Source organism: Tiliqua scincoides, chromosome 11 (assembly GCF_035046505.1).
Source record: "Tiliqua scincoides isolate rTilSci1 chromosome 11, rTilSci1.hap2, whole genome shotgun sequence".
In the NCBI taxonomy this organism is placed as follows: Eukaryota; Metazoa; Chordata; class Lepidosauria; order Squamata; family Scincidae; genus Tiliqua; species Tiliqua scincoides.
This window is the reverse complement of record NC_089831.1, coordinates 1,526,258-1,544,641: the sequence shown is the minus strand read 5'-3', so window position 1 is coordinate 1,544,641 and position 18,384 is coordinate 1,526,258. Positions and strand designations below refer to the sequence as shown.

Below are 18,384 nucleotides of genomic sequence, written 5' to 3'. Positions count from 1 at the left end.
TGGATGATGGCTGGATCCCAAAGGATCTCCTCTATGGAGAACTTGTGCAAGGAAAGCGCCCTACAGGTAGACCGCAGCTGCAATAAGGACATCTGCAAGAGGGATCTGAAGGCCTTAGGAGTGGACCTCAACAGATGGGAAACCCTGGCCTCTGAGCGGCCCACTTGGAGGCAGGCTGTGCAGCATGGCCTTTCCCAGTTTGAAGAGACACTTGGCCAACAGACTGAGGCAAAGAGGCAAGGAAGGAAGGCCCATAGCCAGGGAGACAGACCAGGGACAGACTGCACTTGCTCCCAGTGTGGAAGGGATTGTCACTCCTGAATCAGCCGTTTCAGCCACACTAGATGCTGTTCCAGAACCACCATTCAGAGCGCGATACCAGAGTCTTTCGAGACTGAAGGTTGCCAACTAATTTGTATTGCATTTACTGACCTTTCATGTCTGCATGATCAGTAGCAGGATTTATCCTTGTCGCATTAAGATGAGACATTTTCATGCATAGATTGGCATTTATCTGTGCCATGTACAAGCGCGAACAAATTGTGTTCCAATAAACTTATGGGCATTTTTTACCACCAAGGAACTTAGTGAACCCCATGCTGGGTTCCCCAATCAGCTGCTTGGATCACCAGGCATAGAAACCAGAGCCTCCATGTCGGGTGGCCAGTCATAAGATCAAGAGGGCTAAGCTCTGATTGTGTGAAGTGTTATACTTGTAACTGAGCGGCAGGAAAGGGGTTAAGCTGCAGTTCTTCTCCACCCTCTCCTTTTTGTAATACATGTGATCTTGCTGGGTAGATTAGTGTTTCTTTGGGGCAGGGGCAGGCAAATATTTTGACAGGAGGGCCACATCATCTTTCTGACACTGTGTTGGGGGCTGCCAATAAAGAATTAATTTACATTTCAGATTTGAATAAATTTACATAAATTTACATTAGACAGAACTTATACGATTGAATGAATTTTACTGAGCTTATTTATAATGTAAATTATAAATTTTTCAGCCACACTAGACGCTGTTCCAGAACCACCTTTCAGAGCGCGATACCATAGTCTTTCGAGACTGAAGGTTGCCAACTAACTATTTATAATGTACATGAGGACTATAACTTGGCCCACAGCTCACATCTGGCAGTTGCCACTGGCAGTAAAGGACAAGTGCAAGGCTCCAACAGTCCCTGATGGGCAGAGGCTCATTGGAGACTGGGGCTCCCTGCGGGCCAGATTGGGGGACGCTGAAGGCTGCAAATGGCCCTGGGTTGGGGCTTGCCCACCCCTGCTTTGGGGCTACAGATGCATTACAGGACCGTAAGGCTAAGTATAAGGTACTTGGAGAAAAATCTCAGGGTTTAACATTATGCTTTGCTCTGGAAGTGCTTCCTCTGCTTTCAAGACATTGTAGGCCTGAGTTGGTTGATGGGAGAGGGAGGCAGATGAATGGGTAGAGGGTGACAGGTGCTGGGTGGAGTCAGTGGTGTTGCTCAGAGCCGCAGCACTCAGGGTGGAAGTCATCCCGGCTTTGTGATCTGGCTGCCACCTCCCCATTCTTGAGAGCCTCCAGAGGAGGAGAGAAGGGGCAGCAGCCAGATTGTGAAGCTGCCAAAACACAAAGAGGAGGGGGAGGTAGTGGTGACAGCGGGGGATATGTGGCGCCCCCTTATGGCTGGTACCCGGGCAGGCCACCCCCTTTCCCTACACTTGCTATGCCACTGGATGCAGTGTGTGAAAAGGATTTCTGGTCCTTTTCAGCTGTGTGATTTAAGACTGAAACTCCCTTCCTTGTAAGTAAGCCCCATGGGCATCAGTGAAATGCAGTTTCCACTCAGGACTGGGGTGTCAGATGCCAAACAGCAGGGCCTAGGAGAGGGGGCAAAGGGGGTAATTTGTACCCAGGCCCAGGGTCAAAAGGGGGGCCCAGGAGCCAAAGGAGGAGGCCCAGAAAGTTCCTGGGATCTTACATTTTCCTATGTACTCAGACTTGTTGCCCGCACAGGATGCTGGCAGCACTGCCACAATTGGGGGTGCTGGCGACACCACTGATGCCACCTGGGTTGGTAGACCTGGACTCCAAAGACTTTTCCAGCTGTCTCTGCCCCCCCCACCCTGTTTTGCCCCTCACTGCCCCTATTCTGCTTGCCTGTCACCACCCTCCCCTGCTCTGTTTCACCCTCCCCTTTTGCAAAAGGGCCCAAAAGAAACTTTGTACCCCCTGATAAAATTCCTCTCAGAGGCCCTGAACAGCCCCATTGCATGTGCTGGAAATCAGGGTCTGAAAGAGCCCTGGAAGAATCTTCCACATTGGCTTAGATTTCCAAAGGTATTTTCTGGGCTTGTTTTTGCAAGGATGTGTGAAAGCACCCTAAGGAGGTTCTGCGCTGCCACATTGCGACACATTAATCTTGAGCATTAATGCCATACATTGATACTGATATGTATTTAGTGTGCATCTCGTGGGTCGCTTATTCAGAAGCTGCAGATGAGAGCCGGCGAGGCCTCTGGGTTATCATGTATAAAACTGTCGTCAGAACTATCAAATTATACTGCCCTGAGTTACAAGGCAACAAATCAGAGCTTACCCAGCTAAATTAGACCCATAAAATAAGAGTAGGAAGCAAGTGAGATAATACCTAACAGCCTAACATCTACACCAGGTAAGATGGTGGAATGCCTCATCAAAGATAGAATCTCAAAACACATAGACGAACAGGCCTTGCTGAGGGAGAGTCAGCATGGCTTCTGTAAGGGTAAGTCTTGCCTCACGAACCTTATAGAATTCTTTGAAAAGGTCAACAGGCATGTGGATGTGGGAGAACCCATGGACATTATATATGTGGACTTTCAGAAGGCATTCAACATGGTCCCTCACCAAAGGCTACTGAAAAAACTCCACAGTCAGGGAATTAGAGGGCAGGTCCTCTCATGGATTGAGAACTGGTTGAAGACCAGGAAACAGAGAGTGGGTGTCAATGGGCAATTTTCACATTAGAGAGAGGTGAAAAGCAGTGTGCCCCAAGGATCTGTCCTGGGACCGGTGCTCTTCAACCTCTTCATAAATGACCTGGAGTCAGGGTTGAGCAGTGAGGTGGTTAAGTTTGCAGACAACACCAAACTTTTCAGAGCGTTGAAGACCAGACGTGATTGCGAGGAGCTCCAGAAGGATCTCTCCAAACTGGCAGAATGGGCAGCAAAATGGCAGATGCGTTTCAATGTCAGTAAGTGTAAAGTCATGCACATTGGGGCAAAAAATCAAAACTTCACATATAGGCTAATGGGTTCTGAGCTGTCTGTGACAGATCAGGAGAGAGATCTTGGGGTGGTGGTGGACAGGTCGATGAAAGTGTCGACCCAATGTGCAGCGGTAGTGAAGAAGGCCAATTCTATGCTTGGGAACATTAGGAAGGGTATTGAGAACAAAACGGCTAGTATTATAATGCCGTTGTACAAATCTATGGTAAGGCCACACCTGGAGTATTGTGTCCAGTTCTGGTCGCCACATCTCAAAAAGGACATAGTGGAAATGGAAAAGGTGCAAAAGAGAGCGACTAAGAGGATTACGGGGCTGGGGCACTTTCCTTATGAGGAAAAGCTACGGCGTTTGGGCCTCTTCAGCCTAGAAAAGAGACGCCTGAGGGGGAACATAATTGAGACATACAAAATTATGCAGGGGATGGACAGAGTGGATAGGAAGATACTCTTTACACTCTCACATAACACCAGAACCAGGGGACATCCACTAAAATTGAGTGTTGGGAGGGTTAGGACAGACAAAAGAAAATATTTCTTTACTCAGTGTGTGGTCGGTCTGTGGAACTCCTTGCCCCATGATGTGGTGATGGCATCTGGCCTGGACACCTTTAAAAGGGGATTGGACAAGATTCTGGAGGAAAAATCCATTATGGGTTGCAAGCCATGATGTGTATGTGCAACCTCCTGATTTTAGAAATGGGCTATGTCAGAATGCCAATGCAAGGGAGGGCACCAGGATGCAGGTCTCTGGTTGTCTTGTGTGCTCCCTGGGGCATTTGGTGGGCCACTGTGAGATGCAGGAAGCTGAACTAGATGGGCCTATGGCCTGATCCAGTGGGGCTGTAACCAGATCCATGGGTCATGGGAACAGTAGGAATAGTGTTGAAGCAAAAATTCTCATTGGAGAACTGATAATTTGGGGTGGGGCAAGATTCTTAGAGTTGGAAAAGGGGGTAATTTTCAGGGTCTCCTGACAATTTCTGAGAAACTGTCATTCCCCCTCTGTGCCAGGGCAGGAGGGAATCATGGCGTTTTATTTTTAATTTCTTTTTTTATTTGAGAAATTTATATCCTGCCTTCCTCATGCCAAATAAAATGCCCAGGGTGGCTTGTAAATCTCCATAATAAATGTACAAGGTATCACAGCAGGTAGAAAGAAAAACATCAAAGTATTTAAACATTAATTTTAACAATGAGCAGTGAATCATAAAAACAAAACAAAGCAAAAGCCTATTGTCGAGCCATTGGGGGAACAAATAAATCCAGGGAGGCAGTCAAGCCATAGCTGTATTTCAGAGCTCAGAGGGCCAATATCCATTCCGCAACCAAATGCCAATTGAAACAGATGTGTTTTGAGTCCTTGCCAAAAATCTACGAGGGGTTGGAGTAGTTCTCAGTTTCCCTGGAAGGGAGTTCCATAGTTGTGGCACCACTGCAGAGAAGGTTTGCCCCTGAGCTGCCACCCCTCTCACTTGGGATGGAGGCAGCACTTGTAGAAGAGCCTCCTCAGATGACCTAAGAGCGTGGGCTGGAATGTAGGGAAGGAGGTGGTCTTTCATATAGCCTGGACCCAGATCAGGGAGGGCCTTAAAAGTTAGAAACAGTACCTTGAATTGGGACTGGAAGTGAATGGGCAGCTGGTGTAGCTGCTGAAGCAGTGGTCCAGCAGAGCCATATTGTCTAGCCCCCGCAACCACCTGAGCTGCCACGTTCTCCGCTAATTGCAGTTTTAAAACCATCTTAGATGGCAGCCCCATGAACAGTGCCTTACAGTAGTCCAGTCTTGAAGTTACTAAAGCATGGGTCAGTGTGCCCAGGTCCAAATGGCTCACGTACTGTCTCGGTGCAGCAGCTGAAGCTGGGTGAACGCATTTCTAGGTAATGCTGCAAGCCTGGCTCTCCAGATAGAGTTGAGAAGCTGAGAGTTCGGCATCTAAACAACAGTTTCTTTCTGTGTTTCAGTGTTTAATAATCTTAGCAGAACCCAAGAGCTATTTTCTCAAGTTTGCCCTAGCATGCTATTTTTGTCAACCAGAATTTAACAGTGGACTGGTGGCCCTTGGACCGAGTTTTCTCTTTTTGGCTGGGTGATCTTTCATGTGCTCATGTCTTTCGGAACCAGCCGATGGAGAGCATGAGCATGCCAGGCGATCGAGTGACGGAGCTGTAGCTCCATGGCTGAGCCTCCCACAGGCAGTGTCTCAGGTTCAGTCTCTAGCTTGGAAGCTCTTGATGAGCAGAGCTGGGACGGAAACTGAAGGGCTCAGAGAGATGCTGGCATCCCTGGGCCTGATCAAACTCAATATGCAGCTGTTGTGCGTTACAATCAATCAAGTCCGTGACTACAGCGTATTGCTTTGGAATTTGGGGAAAATTGTTAATGTAGCAAATGGCTTTCCTGCGGGAAGGGAGAGGTAAAAAAATCTTTATCAAAGTGAAAGATCTTTTGCAAAGGAATTTTGAGAACCAGGGAGGAGGACTCTGTGCAGGTTGGGATTTATGCGTGGAGAATAAATGAGTACTGAGGACAGAGGGAGCTGCCTTCTGTGGCATCTGACCCTTGGTCTGTCTCACTCAGTAGGGTCAACACTGACTGGCAGTGGATCTCTGGGGCTTGAGGCCCAGAGATCTTACAGCCCAATCTTGAGCTGGTTCGTGCATGGGGCTGTCGTGGTGCCAAAATGGCTGCCACGACATCCTGTTGGTGTTTGGGCAGCCACTGCCATCTCATGATGGCAAGAGGTAAGAGGTTGGCAAGATGGTAAGAGGAAGGGGACGAATGTCTCCTTTTCTCAAGGAGGTATCCTTGGGAAAAGGAGACATTCGTCCCCTTCTCCAGAGTAAGGGAAGCAGCCCTGCAATGGGGCTACTCTGGCTCTGCATCGGATATTTAGCCAGTGCAGAGTAAGGACACCTCATATCAGGCTGCGAAGCCTGACTTGGAGCTCCTGATTTGGTGGAGCTCAACTTCACTGGTCCCACCCTGCTCCCTCCCCCACCACACTTTCCTCCATCCTCCACCTGCCCCAGAACGTCTCTTCCCCATCTCCCCACCTGCCCCGGCTTACCTCTCTGCCACCCAGCGCTCTGAGTTACTACTGGACAGTGAACCTCTGACCTCCGAATGGCGCTGTCCAAGCACGGGCTTGCACTGGACTAGCTCCAGCACTGGGCTGGCGCTAATGCCCACAAATGCGCCTTATGGCATGTTTGCAACAGTGCGTGCTGGCAGTGAACCGGCGTGCGCTCAATAGGATTGGGTCCTTATTCCCCACTCTTGGTTGGGCCCAGAGTGATAAGCATGCAAAGCATGTGTGCTACCATTGAGATATAGCTCTTTCTCAAGTGTGCTATGGCCATGCTAATCAAACCCAGTTCATCTATACCAACAATGCTGGCAGATTTGTCTGTGGTTCTTCCCCAAGATGTGATGCTGACTAGCTTAGACAATTGTAAGAGGATCGGACAGACAATTGAGGATATCAACAGATATTGGCCAGGATAGCCAAATTGAGCCTCCATGTTCAGAGATGCTGGAGGACCACAGAGGGAGAGGGCTCTTGCTTTCATGCCCTGGTGATGGGATTCCCAAAAGCCAGTGCTTTTGGGTCACTGTGGGAAGATGCTGGAAGCTAGACAAGCAAAGACATGGGCCTTTGCTCTGACCTCACTGTGCTCTGCAGACATTCTTACCAAACCTGTGCTTGTGCACCCCAGATCCTTGCTATGGAAGTGCCGCGTTTTGCCTACAATTGTGGCCAAGCTGGCTGAGTTCCCATGAGAGCCTCTCCTAACTAATGCTCTTCAACTCATTCCAGGTACCACCTCTGTGTGACTGTGCTGAGCTACGTCCTGCCACTCCTGGTGATAGGCTACGCCTACATAGTGGTTGGTATCACGCTGTGGGCTAGTGAGATACCAGGGGACTCCTCAGACCGCTACCATGAACAGGTGTCTGCCAAGCGCAAGGTGAGTAGCTGCAGAGGAGGCTGGAGAGAGAAATGGGAGAAAAGAGTGAAACATTGCTCTGGATCAGATTCTGGGTAGTGTCCCTGTTTGCCAGTGTTTGGCCCCACCCCTATTTTATCTTGATGGTGTTCTCTGGGGAAATATTGAGTCTAGAGCCTGCTGTCTGGCCCTGCTCTTTGGCCTGCTACTAGCAGAAAGTTGGTAGCAGAGGCAGGACATTTTCAGTGGTGACACCTCATTTATGGAACTCCTTCCCCAGGAAGCTCTAAAGAAGCTCTAGGAAGCCCCCACTCTGGCTGCCTTTCAATGACAGGTTCTTCTGTCCCAGGAGGTGTTGTTTTTTTTCCGTGGCATAATGTTGTACTTTAGGAGTACCTTGGGACTTTGCTCCTGAGTGTCCAAGATCAGAGCATCATAAGAACATAAGAACAGTTCTGCTGGATCAGGCCATAGGCCCATCTAGTCCAGCTTCCTATATCTCACTGCAGCCCACCAAATGCCCCAGGGAGCACACCAGATAACATCTCATTACCATGAACTTTGTAAAGAGGGGAGCACCACAGCACTGCCTCAAATTTAGGGACTCTGCTGACTAACATGGGAGGCTTCCTTCTATCTGGGCATCCAAGCCTTATTGATGATGCGGCTCCTGTAAATCCCAGTCTTGCCAGTAAAAGAATAAGTGGAGAGCAGAGAGTGTGGCTCCAGTCTCTGCCTGCACGATGTGCCCCCATTTTGCCCCCTCCCTCCTTTTCTTGATGGAGAGAAGGATGCACAGGCATGCCTAGCCACAGTGAGCCAGGCTCTGGTTACCTCCTTGTTTAGATTACCAGTGCACTCCATGTAGGGCTGCCCCCTGGAAATGCATGCACACAGAACACAAGATGCATGAGCATCCCTTTCTTTGCAGCTCTTCTGTCACCAGATCCAGTGTGAAATTAAACATTTCATTAAATCATTCTTAATTTTTTTTAAAAAAATAAAGAAGCTGTTATGCTCAGAGATGAGACTGCAGCAGTACGTAGTGGGGCAGAGAATAGTTCTGGCTGTGAGTCTTGCACAGGGCCAGACAACACCAGCACACAAATGCCTGCTGCCCTGACCAGATTCCAACACCTGTTTTTTCTCCATAAAAAACAGCTCTGTGGGGCAGCAATTGCACTCGGAATCAGGGCGAGCAGGAAGGAGGAGTCTGTTCTTTCCCCGCCTGCTGTTTTTATCCTGAAAATTGCCTGACTGAAGTGAGGATTTGTCCCCAAAGTGGCAGTTTCCCTTTGGGAACAAGTTGGATGCACACACCCCTAGTTCAGCTGGGTTTGCCACCTCAAATGGCTGTTTTTAAGAAAAAAATAAACTCTTCTATTGGAAGCAAACCCCAGCAGCAGCACACGTTCCTGTGCTTGTGCATTTTGTCCCTACAAGAACCAAGGTTTTTGCAGAAGAGCCAAGTTAGTTGTGGACCAGCAGTCAGTGTCCAGGCTGGCTGACCTCTGATGCCACCCCTGTGCAAGACTGTCTCTATTTTTATTTGTGAGCTGTTGAAGGATCTGGAATGGTGACAAAGAAGTTATTTGCAAAGTCAGAAACATGAAGCCAAGTCATCCTCCCAGCACTGGGGCTGTCAGTTGCAGGGTCACCATATTCCCCTAGGGAACTGTGAACTCCATCTAAGTGGAATTAAAGGTTAGTTTTATACGACAAGGTTTTTCATACAAGGGACTTCTAAGGTTCTCCTCTGGCTGTTTGTTGGCACAGATATATACCTGTGACAAAGCTTCAAGCAAGGAAGGTGGCTCTTTGATGAACCCCCTAGTTTGGCTCCCTCCTAAAATGTTCAAAAACTCACAAAGTGCCTCTTGTCAGATGTGAGGGAGGGCACCAGGATGCAGGTTGTGTCTGTTGTCTTGGGTGTTCCCTGAAGCATGTGGTGGGCCACTGTGAGATACAGGAAGCTGGACTAGATGGGCCTTTGGCCTGATCCAGCAGGGCTCTTCTTGTGTCATCACCTCACCTTTTCCACCAGTGAAGATCTTCCAAATTCTCTTTATAATTTACCCTGTTCCCCAACTATCAGCTTATAAGCAGTAACCTGTGGGCTGGGCTTTGATGAATATAACATTCAAAGGCACTACATTGTAATTGAAAATGAATTTATCTCAAGGAAAATGGAGGTCACATCTAGCATGCACAAGAAAGAAAGGCAAATTAAACACTGTCTAAAAAGCACAAACATAGAAAAAAATGGAGGTTGGTTTAGTTTTCAGTACTGCCTGTTGCAGGTGGGGTAGCAGGCAAATTTGCCAAAACAGACACTGTTGTGAGAGTCCTTTTGTTTCAAACTGGTGGAAGAAGGGAAAAGAGGAGGGGCAAGGTGGACATATTTCCTAGTGATTGGGAATGGCCCCTTCTCCCTGGTCCTCCCACTCCCTCTTCCCAGTCTCAAACTGGGCTTAATGGGGAATTGGTAGCATTCCGCTGTCCAAGGCTAGGAGACACAGACAAAGAGAGAATGCCTTGGAAGAGCCCCTCTTTCAAGACAACCAAGGATCCCTTAACATTCAAAGGGCCACCCTTGAAACAAATAGTCTCAAGATGAAGAAATTCTTGCTTGACAACCCGCCTCCTACAGAACCACTAGCAGCAAGGGCAAGTGATCCCGGGTGGCATGTCTCTAGGTATGGCACCCCCATCCATAGCCCCCCTAACACAGCCACAGTTGCACGTGGCTCGGAGTAGCTTCTTTCAAAGACGAAAAACATTAAAGGCTGCTCCGAGTGGGATGCAAATGCTTGGTGCGTGCCAGAAGTAATTGCAATGACTTCATTAGGTCACCGCAATTACTTCCAAGTCAGGGGCTGGCATTTAAAGGGAGGCCCTGGGGCAGTGGAACATCTAGGAAGCCTGCTCTAGGGAACTGGGCTGAAGCTGGTAAGCTGTAAAAATGATGGCATTTATTTAAGTGGCTGAAGGATTAAAACGAGACAGAAGGAGGGATATCCTCCTTCTCAGATATCATAAACACACAGGCACCAATGGCAAAGGGTTTATTTCCAACCATGGGTGGCAAGGAGACTAAAATGCATGGAACAGACAAAACATATCCCTGACACAGAGAACTCAGCACTTTTCCTCTACTCTTTCTGAGCAGGTTCCACAAGGGGCGTGCTTCCTGCATGCACTCAGTGAGATCAGAAAATTCAGGGTGAAATTTGTATGATGTACAAAATCCACCCGCAAGCCTCGTCCTGGACAGCAGTTGTGGACCTGCCATTCTGTCTATGGGGCAAGTGTCACGGGAATGAGCCTCTAGGACCCCGCGGAAGCCTCTCTGAGGCTCCCAATGGGGTCAGAAACTGTGCTTCCAGTTTCCCGGAAGCACAGTTTAAAGCATCAGGGAAACTTTAGGAGGCTTCCCTGACACAAGCATGGGTCACATTAGGTTCCGTGAGCCTCAAGTGAGTGGGGGGGGCGGATTTCTGCATGGGGGGTGGCAACAGCCATCACAGACCTTTGCCCCAGAGTGTGGGGCTGGGGAGGTCCACCACGGAAGCAAAATTGGGGGTGTAGTTTTGCAGGGGGTGAGGAGGGCTGTGCAGTTCAACATTTAGTTTAAGCTCTGGTGTGGCGTGAAGAGGGCTGTAGTCACCCCACTCCAAGTTGGTTGCCGTCCCTTTAAGCAGCTGTCCTTCTCCCACAGGTGGTCAAGATGATGATCATCGTGGTCTGCACCTTTGCGGTCTGCTGGCTGCCCTTCCACATTTATTTCCTCCTGCAGCATTTCAAACCCGAGTGGTACGAGCAAAAGTACATCCAGCAGGTCTACTTGGCTATCCTGTGGCTGGCCATGAGCTCCACCATGTACAACCCCATTATTTACTGCTGCCTCAATGACAGGTAAAGGTGATGGGTGCATCAGGCTTGGCTAGCTGCAAGTCTGTTAGGAGCACAAGAACTCAGAGGAGCCCTGCCACTGGATAAGATCAAAGTGGGTTCTAATACCCTCTTTCCCGTAGTGGCCAGCCAGATGCCTCAGATGTGGTCTGCAGGGATATGCTCCAGTCACTGAGCCCAAGTAATGTGTCATGAGTTACCGACCCCCCTGACCCGTCTCCCGAGTCATAGCGCATGGCTGCTGAACTCAACCTGAACCACTTATAGAGTCATTTTGGCTTGACTCACAAGTTATTGTGAGTTGAGGCCTGACAGCCCAATCTTGAGATACCTGGGGTGCGTGGCTGCAGTGGCGCCAAAAATGGCTGCTGCCACATTCTGCACACTTCGAGCAGCTCCGGGTGGCACCTTGGGAGAAGGGGACTTTCATTTCCTTCCCCCTTCCTACAATGGGGCTACTCAATTCACCGCCAACAAAAAGGTCAGTGGTGTATCAAGAGCCTTTGTGTCAGGCGGTGAGCCCACCCCCCAAGGCTCTGGATCTCCCTCCTTCCCCACTCCCTGCCCTGGGAACACTTCCCCCCCCCCGCCCTCTCCCCACCTCCTGCCTCCCCACCCTCTCTCCAGCCTCCATCTCACGAGAGCAGCAGCAGCAGCAGCAGCTTTGTCCACAGTGGTGCCCTTCCCCCATCTCCTCAGATTGCAATCCTGTGCACTCTTACCTGGGAGTAAGCCCCATTGACTATAATTACATGAGTAGGCATAGGATTGGGCTGTTAAACACACTGTGGCTGTGATGGACTTTTCCTCCAGAAATTTTTCCAATCGCCCTTTTAAAGGCATGGAGTTCGAGCACCATCACCACATCCTGGGGCAAGGAGTTCCACAGACTAATGACAGATGGGAGAGTGGGCAGTTGCTTTGTGGCTGCAGCCCACTGCTGCTCTTCTTGGCCATAGACTCGCTCGTGGTCTCCTCGTAGTGCACGCCAAAAGGGCTTTACTTCCCGAGACCACATGCAGCAGCCATTCTGAGATGTCTCTCTGAGCTGGTGCTTCCTTCGCACGTCTCTTCTTTATTATGTTATGTATTACAAACTTAGTTGTATTTTTTGTGTACGGGGGCGGAGGGGTTGCATGTGGTCCTCACCGTCTCCAAATTTTGCCTTAGTGGTCCCTGAGCTCCTAAAGCTTAGGAACCAAAGCTAAGCAAGTTGAAAGCTGTGATCCTCTTGGTGTTTCCAGAACCACAATGTGCTCCAACAACAGTCTCCTCCCTGTAGGAGTCTCACGCCTCCCAGGAAGCATTCCTGTGGATGGCATTACTTCCTGCCCCTTTCATTTCATACAACTCCACCACATTTACTGGGCACACACTGCTGTTCAGCAATTTGCCAATTGAACCAAAGAAGTAAATGATCATCCCTTCATTTTTGCCACCACCACCCCTAAGAACACATTACCAAGCAAAACCTGCACCCCGCCTGCAAAAGTGGTCACAACAGCAAGGAAAGGGGGGGCAGGAAACAAAAACTCCAACCAGTTTTCTCTGCATAGCTTCACTCACAACCAACAGGGAAGAGAAAGCTGGGTGGGGAAGGAAGAGAAATCTGTTGCTCTTTTGGAAGCAGTTTTTTTTCCTTATAAAGATGCAAAAGCCCGTGAGAAAAATGAAAGGAAAACTCAAATTAGCACAAAAGGCTGAAAGCCCAGAAGCAGGGCATGAGCGTAATAAATGCAAGAAGTTTAGAGCTCTCCCTTCCTCTTCTCTCTCCCACTTCAGGTTTGGGGAGGGGGAAAGCTTATCTTCTTGGACTTTGAGTCCTGCTGTAAACTCCATAGGACCCCTCCCCCCCATTTGAAAGGGGGATGAGGATGAATAGTTCTCAAGCCCAAGAACTCAGCTCCGAGTGGGTGAGTGAGATGCCTTTGCTGAAGCTGCGGCTTGGCGTCTGCAGTCCTTCTGTGTTCACAATTGGAGCGCTCCTGAGTGAGTGAGCAAGCGTCCCTCACCCCCTCACTCACACCTCATTCACCCATTCTGAGCTGAATTCTCGGGCTTGAGAACTGCAGTTCCCATCAGGTTCACCTCGAGGTGAATGGAGGTGCCAGGTGCACCCATTTGTTTTCAACTTGCCAAGAGGGAGTTGCTGTCAGACCATAATGGGCAAGTAAGGACAGCCAGGCTGTCAACCCCTGGAAGCATGCTGTCTGCCTCCTCTGGCCCTCCGGCACATCTGAGGCCCATTCATGGCACACCAGTGTGCCATGGCACAGTGGTTGAAAACCACTGCTCTAAAGTCTAAGAGCATCACAGGGGCATCTCCAGGCATAAGACTTACAGCATTTTCCAGGAGACTCACCAGGCTGACACAACCAGCTAGGCCTAGGAGCAAAGACTTAAGTGTCTACTGCTAAAGTGATACAACAAGACATATTCACATCCCTTGGGAGAAGAGCTATCAAGCAGGTGCGGCTGAGCTGATACACATGAAGAAGAAACAGAGCCTTGAGCTTTTGGAGTAACACTCAGGAATGCATAGCACCAGGCAGCTGCAGCTGCTGAAGTCACTGTTTTGAGCCTAGCTGCTCATGGAAACTGTTCAGTGGGAAAGCAGACAGTTCCCAGGGGATGGGAGACCCAGAAATTGGCTGGCAGGTCCTACAACCAGGATGAAGGATTCTGGAGGTGGCCTAGCCAGATGGGCCCACTAATGGGTGTGACCCTCAGCCAGTGCACACCCTGACCAAGCTCTAATGCCACCCTATCAATGCAACACAGCCTATGTTTACAATCAATTTAAGGCCAAAGTTGATGAGAGGAGCAATGTGTTATTGCATCTGTATGTGTACAGCTATGATATGGAGGGGAGGGTTCATTTAACGCTGCTCTCTGTTTTGCTAAATTCTTGATCCAAGCTTTGCCTTGAAAATATATGCCCACTTGTAGCTAATTAGTTCCCCTTCGTTCCCCAACAATGGCCCTAGTTCTGCGCTACTGGACCCCATCACTAGGGTAGCTGGTCTGTTCAACCTGCAGAGGTCCTCCTTCCTCCCCTCTCCTGCCAGCAGCTTCTCCAGCCACCACAGCAATGCGTTGGTTCTCAGCAGCTGTTGGGCATGACAGCCACACACCAGTCTCCAGTGACTCCAGCAGTTTCTGTTATAGCAATCCAGTCCATTCGCCTGTTTGTCCATCCATCAGTCAACCAGTCAGTCGGTTAGTCCATTGGTCAGTCAGCAGGTCCAGTAGTCCGTCAGCCAGTCCATTAGTTCTATAGTCCATCAGTCAGCTAGTCCATCAGTCAGTCCTCTCTCCTCCAACCTCCTTCCTTCTACTCTCTCAGTCTTTGCAACCTCCTTCCTTCTACACCCACACCCTTTTCCTTCCTCCAGGAGTTGCTTTTATCCCTGAGGGCCTCGTTACCTGCAAGTGGCTGCAGCTGTGCAGCCCACCCACTGCAGTCTAAGGCCCTGGTGTTTAACCCTACACTTCCCAGGCCTGCCAGACCAAGGGGCCACTGTTGACTCCACACCCTGCCTCCTCAGGGATCTTGCGCATTTCCATTACACTCTCCAAATGAAAATCCTCCTCTGGGCTACCATTTGCCAAGAAAAGGAGACGGTGCTTTTGATTTGGCTTTCACAACTCAGTTCCTCAATAATTACCAAGCAATCAATAATATTTCTGTGCACTGCCATATCGATCCATCCCTAATGACACCCCTAATTTTACTCCACTATGGGGAGAAAAAACTATAAATCACCTCCGATGGTTTGAAAACCTTTATTCTGCCTTCTCTGGACTGAGCTTCTTGCATTGGCTTCAAGCAGCTAATTATTCTGCCACGTTTGTTTTCCTTTACTTTAAATTGATGGGATCAACCCCGTCATACATCACGGCAGCTTCAGGAAGTTCTTGGCTTGCAAATGCTGAGCCTGCAGTTTAAACTCCAGAGGTCATCAGACATGATGACTCTGGCAAGTTTAAGGATTTTGGTCTCCGAGTTTGAAATTTAAATTTGCAGCTTCTGAATGTTGGGGTGAAATCAGCGTGTCCTCAGAAGCTTTTTCAGCTTGGCCTCAGGATGAATCAGAGCTCAGTGGAAGAGAGCATGATTTACATGTGGAAGAGCCCTGGTTCGGTTCCTGACAGCAGTAGTGTAGCCGTAGGGTGAATGGCACAGTGAGCACAACAGATGCCGCAATGTACCATGTCAGCGGCCCCTCCCACTCACTGTCAGAGCTATTCAGGGCAGCGACAGCAACGTGCAGGTGCTCGCCGCGCATTGCTGCCATGGCTCCGATGATGAGTGGGAGGGGCCGCTTACATGCACATTGCAGTGACCGCGCCACCCCTTCTGGCTACTCTACTGCTTGACAGCATTCAGGAAAGATCCCTAAGCAGAGCTTCGGCCAGCCAGTGTAGATCATGTTACTCCAGATGGCCCAAGGGGCTGACTCACTTGAAGGCAGCCTTCCTCCACGCGTGTGTCTGAGCACTGCAGCACATTTCTCCCCTGGGGATCAAGGCTGCTCATCTGAGCATGGCTAGATTGCTCAGATTCCACCAGAGTCCGTAGCAGCCCCTGGCACTAACCAACTCTTGTGCTTCTCAAGGACAGCTGACCTTAAATAAAATCAGAAAGTAAGGACGACAGGAGGTGAAGCCCGGGTAGGGAAAACTTTCCATCTCTTTGCTGGAGAAAGCAGGAGCTCATGAAAGCAGTGGGAAGGAAAGCTGGTCGAAGCAAAGCTGTAGGTGCCCTGCCACTCCTGTGGAATGCCCTGTTCCATTTCCTGGGGGTCGCAGCTCTCATTGGGCTCTGCCACCTCTATCTCTGAAGAGGTAGCAGTGTCCAAAGACAGGAAGATGGATCGTGAATCCGCATCCAGCAAGTGGCTGCCTGGAAATGGAGGTTTTCAAACAGAAAAAGGACAAAGGCTTTTTGCAGAGAGATGGACCAGGAGCCTTTCACTGCTGGACTTGCACTGGGCACCTAACAGTGTCCCCTGAATATAGAAAAATAGGCCAAAAAAAACCCCCTTCAATTACCAAAATGTGCAACATTCTAAACACAACATTCCAAGTAATATCTAGTTTAGCCCTAAATCATACAGACATTGAGATAAATAATGTTGTTTTTCTTCATTGGTACATTACATACATCTCAGGCAAACAGGTTTTTATGTTTTTTTATTTAATGTGGACTGCCTGGGCACAGACATTTAGCATAGAGATTAAACAGGAAAAAGGAAAACCGAGATCCTGTGCTGGACCTGTGAGGTTGCAGCTGACTCAGACGCTCCCCCTATAAAATCCTCGTGAAATGCAGGCATTGAGGGCATCTCAAATGGCTCTTGGCACAAGTCTGGTCTGTCAAGTCAAGTCAAGTCAACCTTTATTAGGCATAAAGGTCTGGTCTGTCTTCCCAGGTTCCGGATTGGCTTCAAGCATGCGTTCCGGTGGTGCCCGTTCATCAGTGCCAGCGATTATGAGGGGCTGGAAATGAAGTCAGCCAGGTACCTCCAGACCCAGAGCAGCATGTACAAGGTCAGTCGGATGGAGACCACTGTGTCTTCTCTTGCTGGCAATCCGGAGGAGGAACTGGAGGACATTAGCTGCAAAGCGAAGCGTGTCTCTGTGGATTTGACGTCCAACGGTTCTTCCCGCAGTGACTCCAAAACCGTCTCAGAGAGTCTGAGCTTCTACTCCAACACACTTTCCTAAGCTGTCTCTCCACCCAACGTGTCTCAGTTGCAAGTGTGGCTCAGTTTGCAGATCAGTGTCCTTTTTTCCCCAGCAATGGCCCTCTCCAACTCATGTGTCCTTTCTGTGACTGGGAGTGGCACTCTCCTTCCTTCTTGGTCTCTGCTATGATGTTTTGTAACACTTGGGCCACAAAGGACCATCTCCATTAACAAGTGGATTTTTGTTTTGGGATCCTGTGTCGCACTGGTATGGTGCCTGTCCTCATTTTCTAGCCAGCTGTCGTCCACCAGACTTTTTTCTCTGATCCTATTCCACCTCTTCTTCATCCCACTGCACATCTCGATTTTGTTCCCATCCCTCTCTTCCAGCTGCCATACAGGTCACTGCTCTTTGTGCAAGGAGCAGATGGAATGGTCAAGTTTATAAACTAAAAGATAAGGAATGGAAATGAAATGTCTACAATACATACCACATTTTGCAGTGTTTGAGTTCCAAAAATGAACTTTCTCTGAAAGCTGCAGTCCAACCAAATTGTGAAATTCATAATCCACATCAGGAATGTTCACAGCCAATTTTGTGGAGATGAATGCACAGCTTGTGTTTCATCCCAGTTGGTTCCAAACCAGATCCTCCTCTCTCTGAGAGCTTCAGGCTTTTTGCATCTCGGGTTAGGAAAAGCCCCTCAACAGCTTATACAGATCCTTGTCCTGAACTAAAGTGAACCCAGTTCCTCTTGAGGTTTCCAAAAGTGCACTGGAAAGCAGCCATGGGTTACCATGTTCAAGGTTATTTGTGTACATTCAAGGTCAAGGAGCAGAGGCAGCACATTGGTCATGAACAAAAAAACCACTGTTCTATTCCTTTTAATGAGAAATTTGGAAATTCATGTAGAAAACTAGCATTTTGGGACAAAATGCTCTCAGCCTAGACTTCTCATCATGATGCTATTTTTCTTTATGCAAGGAGGGACTATTTTTTTTTTCCTTCAATGAGGGAAGGTTCAAATAATCCACATATACCAGAAGCATCAAATAGGTCTCTCCAGAAAAAAAAAACAAACTCTGTCACTTGAATTTGCTGATAGTACAAACTAACCAAAGAGTTTCTTCCTTGGAGTTTGCCCATTTCCATGACTGGCAAAGCAGAGTGTACATAGTTGAGGGGAGAGAGGAAGAATGGCTCTGCATTCAAGACTGTGGGACTTGGACCTGGAAGTGCAATCAAGGGATGCTGTTTCACTGCAATGTCTATTTGTGATGGGAGGAGGACCAAAATGAAGTCGCATTTCAAATGCAGAAGCAGCTCTTGCCCAGGGCTCATATGACAGAGATGGATGGGAGTTTCCTGCAATAAGATTAAACTAAGCAGGATCTGGGGAAAGCAGAACTGTGAATAAATGTGGGGTAAGATAATGTAATGGGATGGAATATATTAAGGTGTCTTACCCAAAATACTCAAATGAAAATGTAAGCGAGACAATGTGCATGTGAAATAAGAACAATCCCAAAAAAGTCCCAAAAGAGCCAGCAAGGAGGGACTGCAAAGGGGCACATGGCCCTCCCATTT

General features: G+C 48.8%; 1 protein-coding gene across 1 annotated transcript in view; it reads left to right on the top strand.

The window, feature by feature from the left end:
• The window catches only part of TACR1 (tachykinin receptor 1), a 59,385-nt gene extending 42,549 nt beyond the window's left edge, over window positions 1–16,836 (top strand). Inside the window, exons 3-5 of the mRNA XM_066639630.1 lie at window positions 7,065–7,215; window positions 10,913–11,109; window positions 16,542–16,836. Of these exons, the coding sequence (XP_066495727.1) occupies window positions 7,065–7,215; window positions 10,913–11,109; window positions 16,542–16,836 (643 nt within the window). The remainder of the gene's footprint in view (window positions 1–7,064; window positions 7,216–10,912; window positions 11,110–16,541) is intronic.
• The last annotated feature ends 1,548 nt before the right edge of the window (window positions 16,837–18,384 follow it).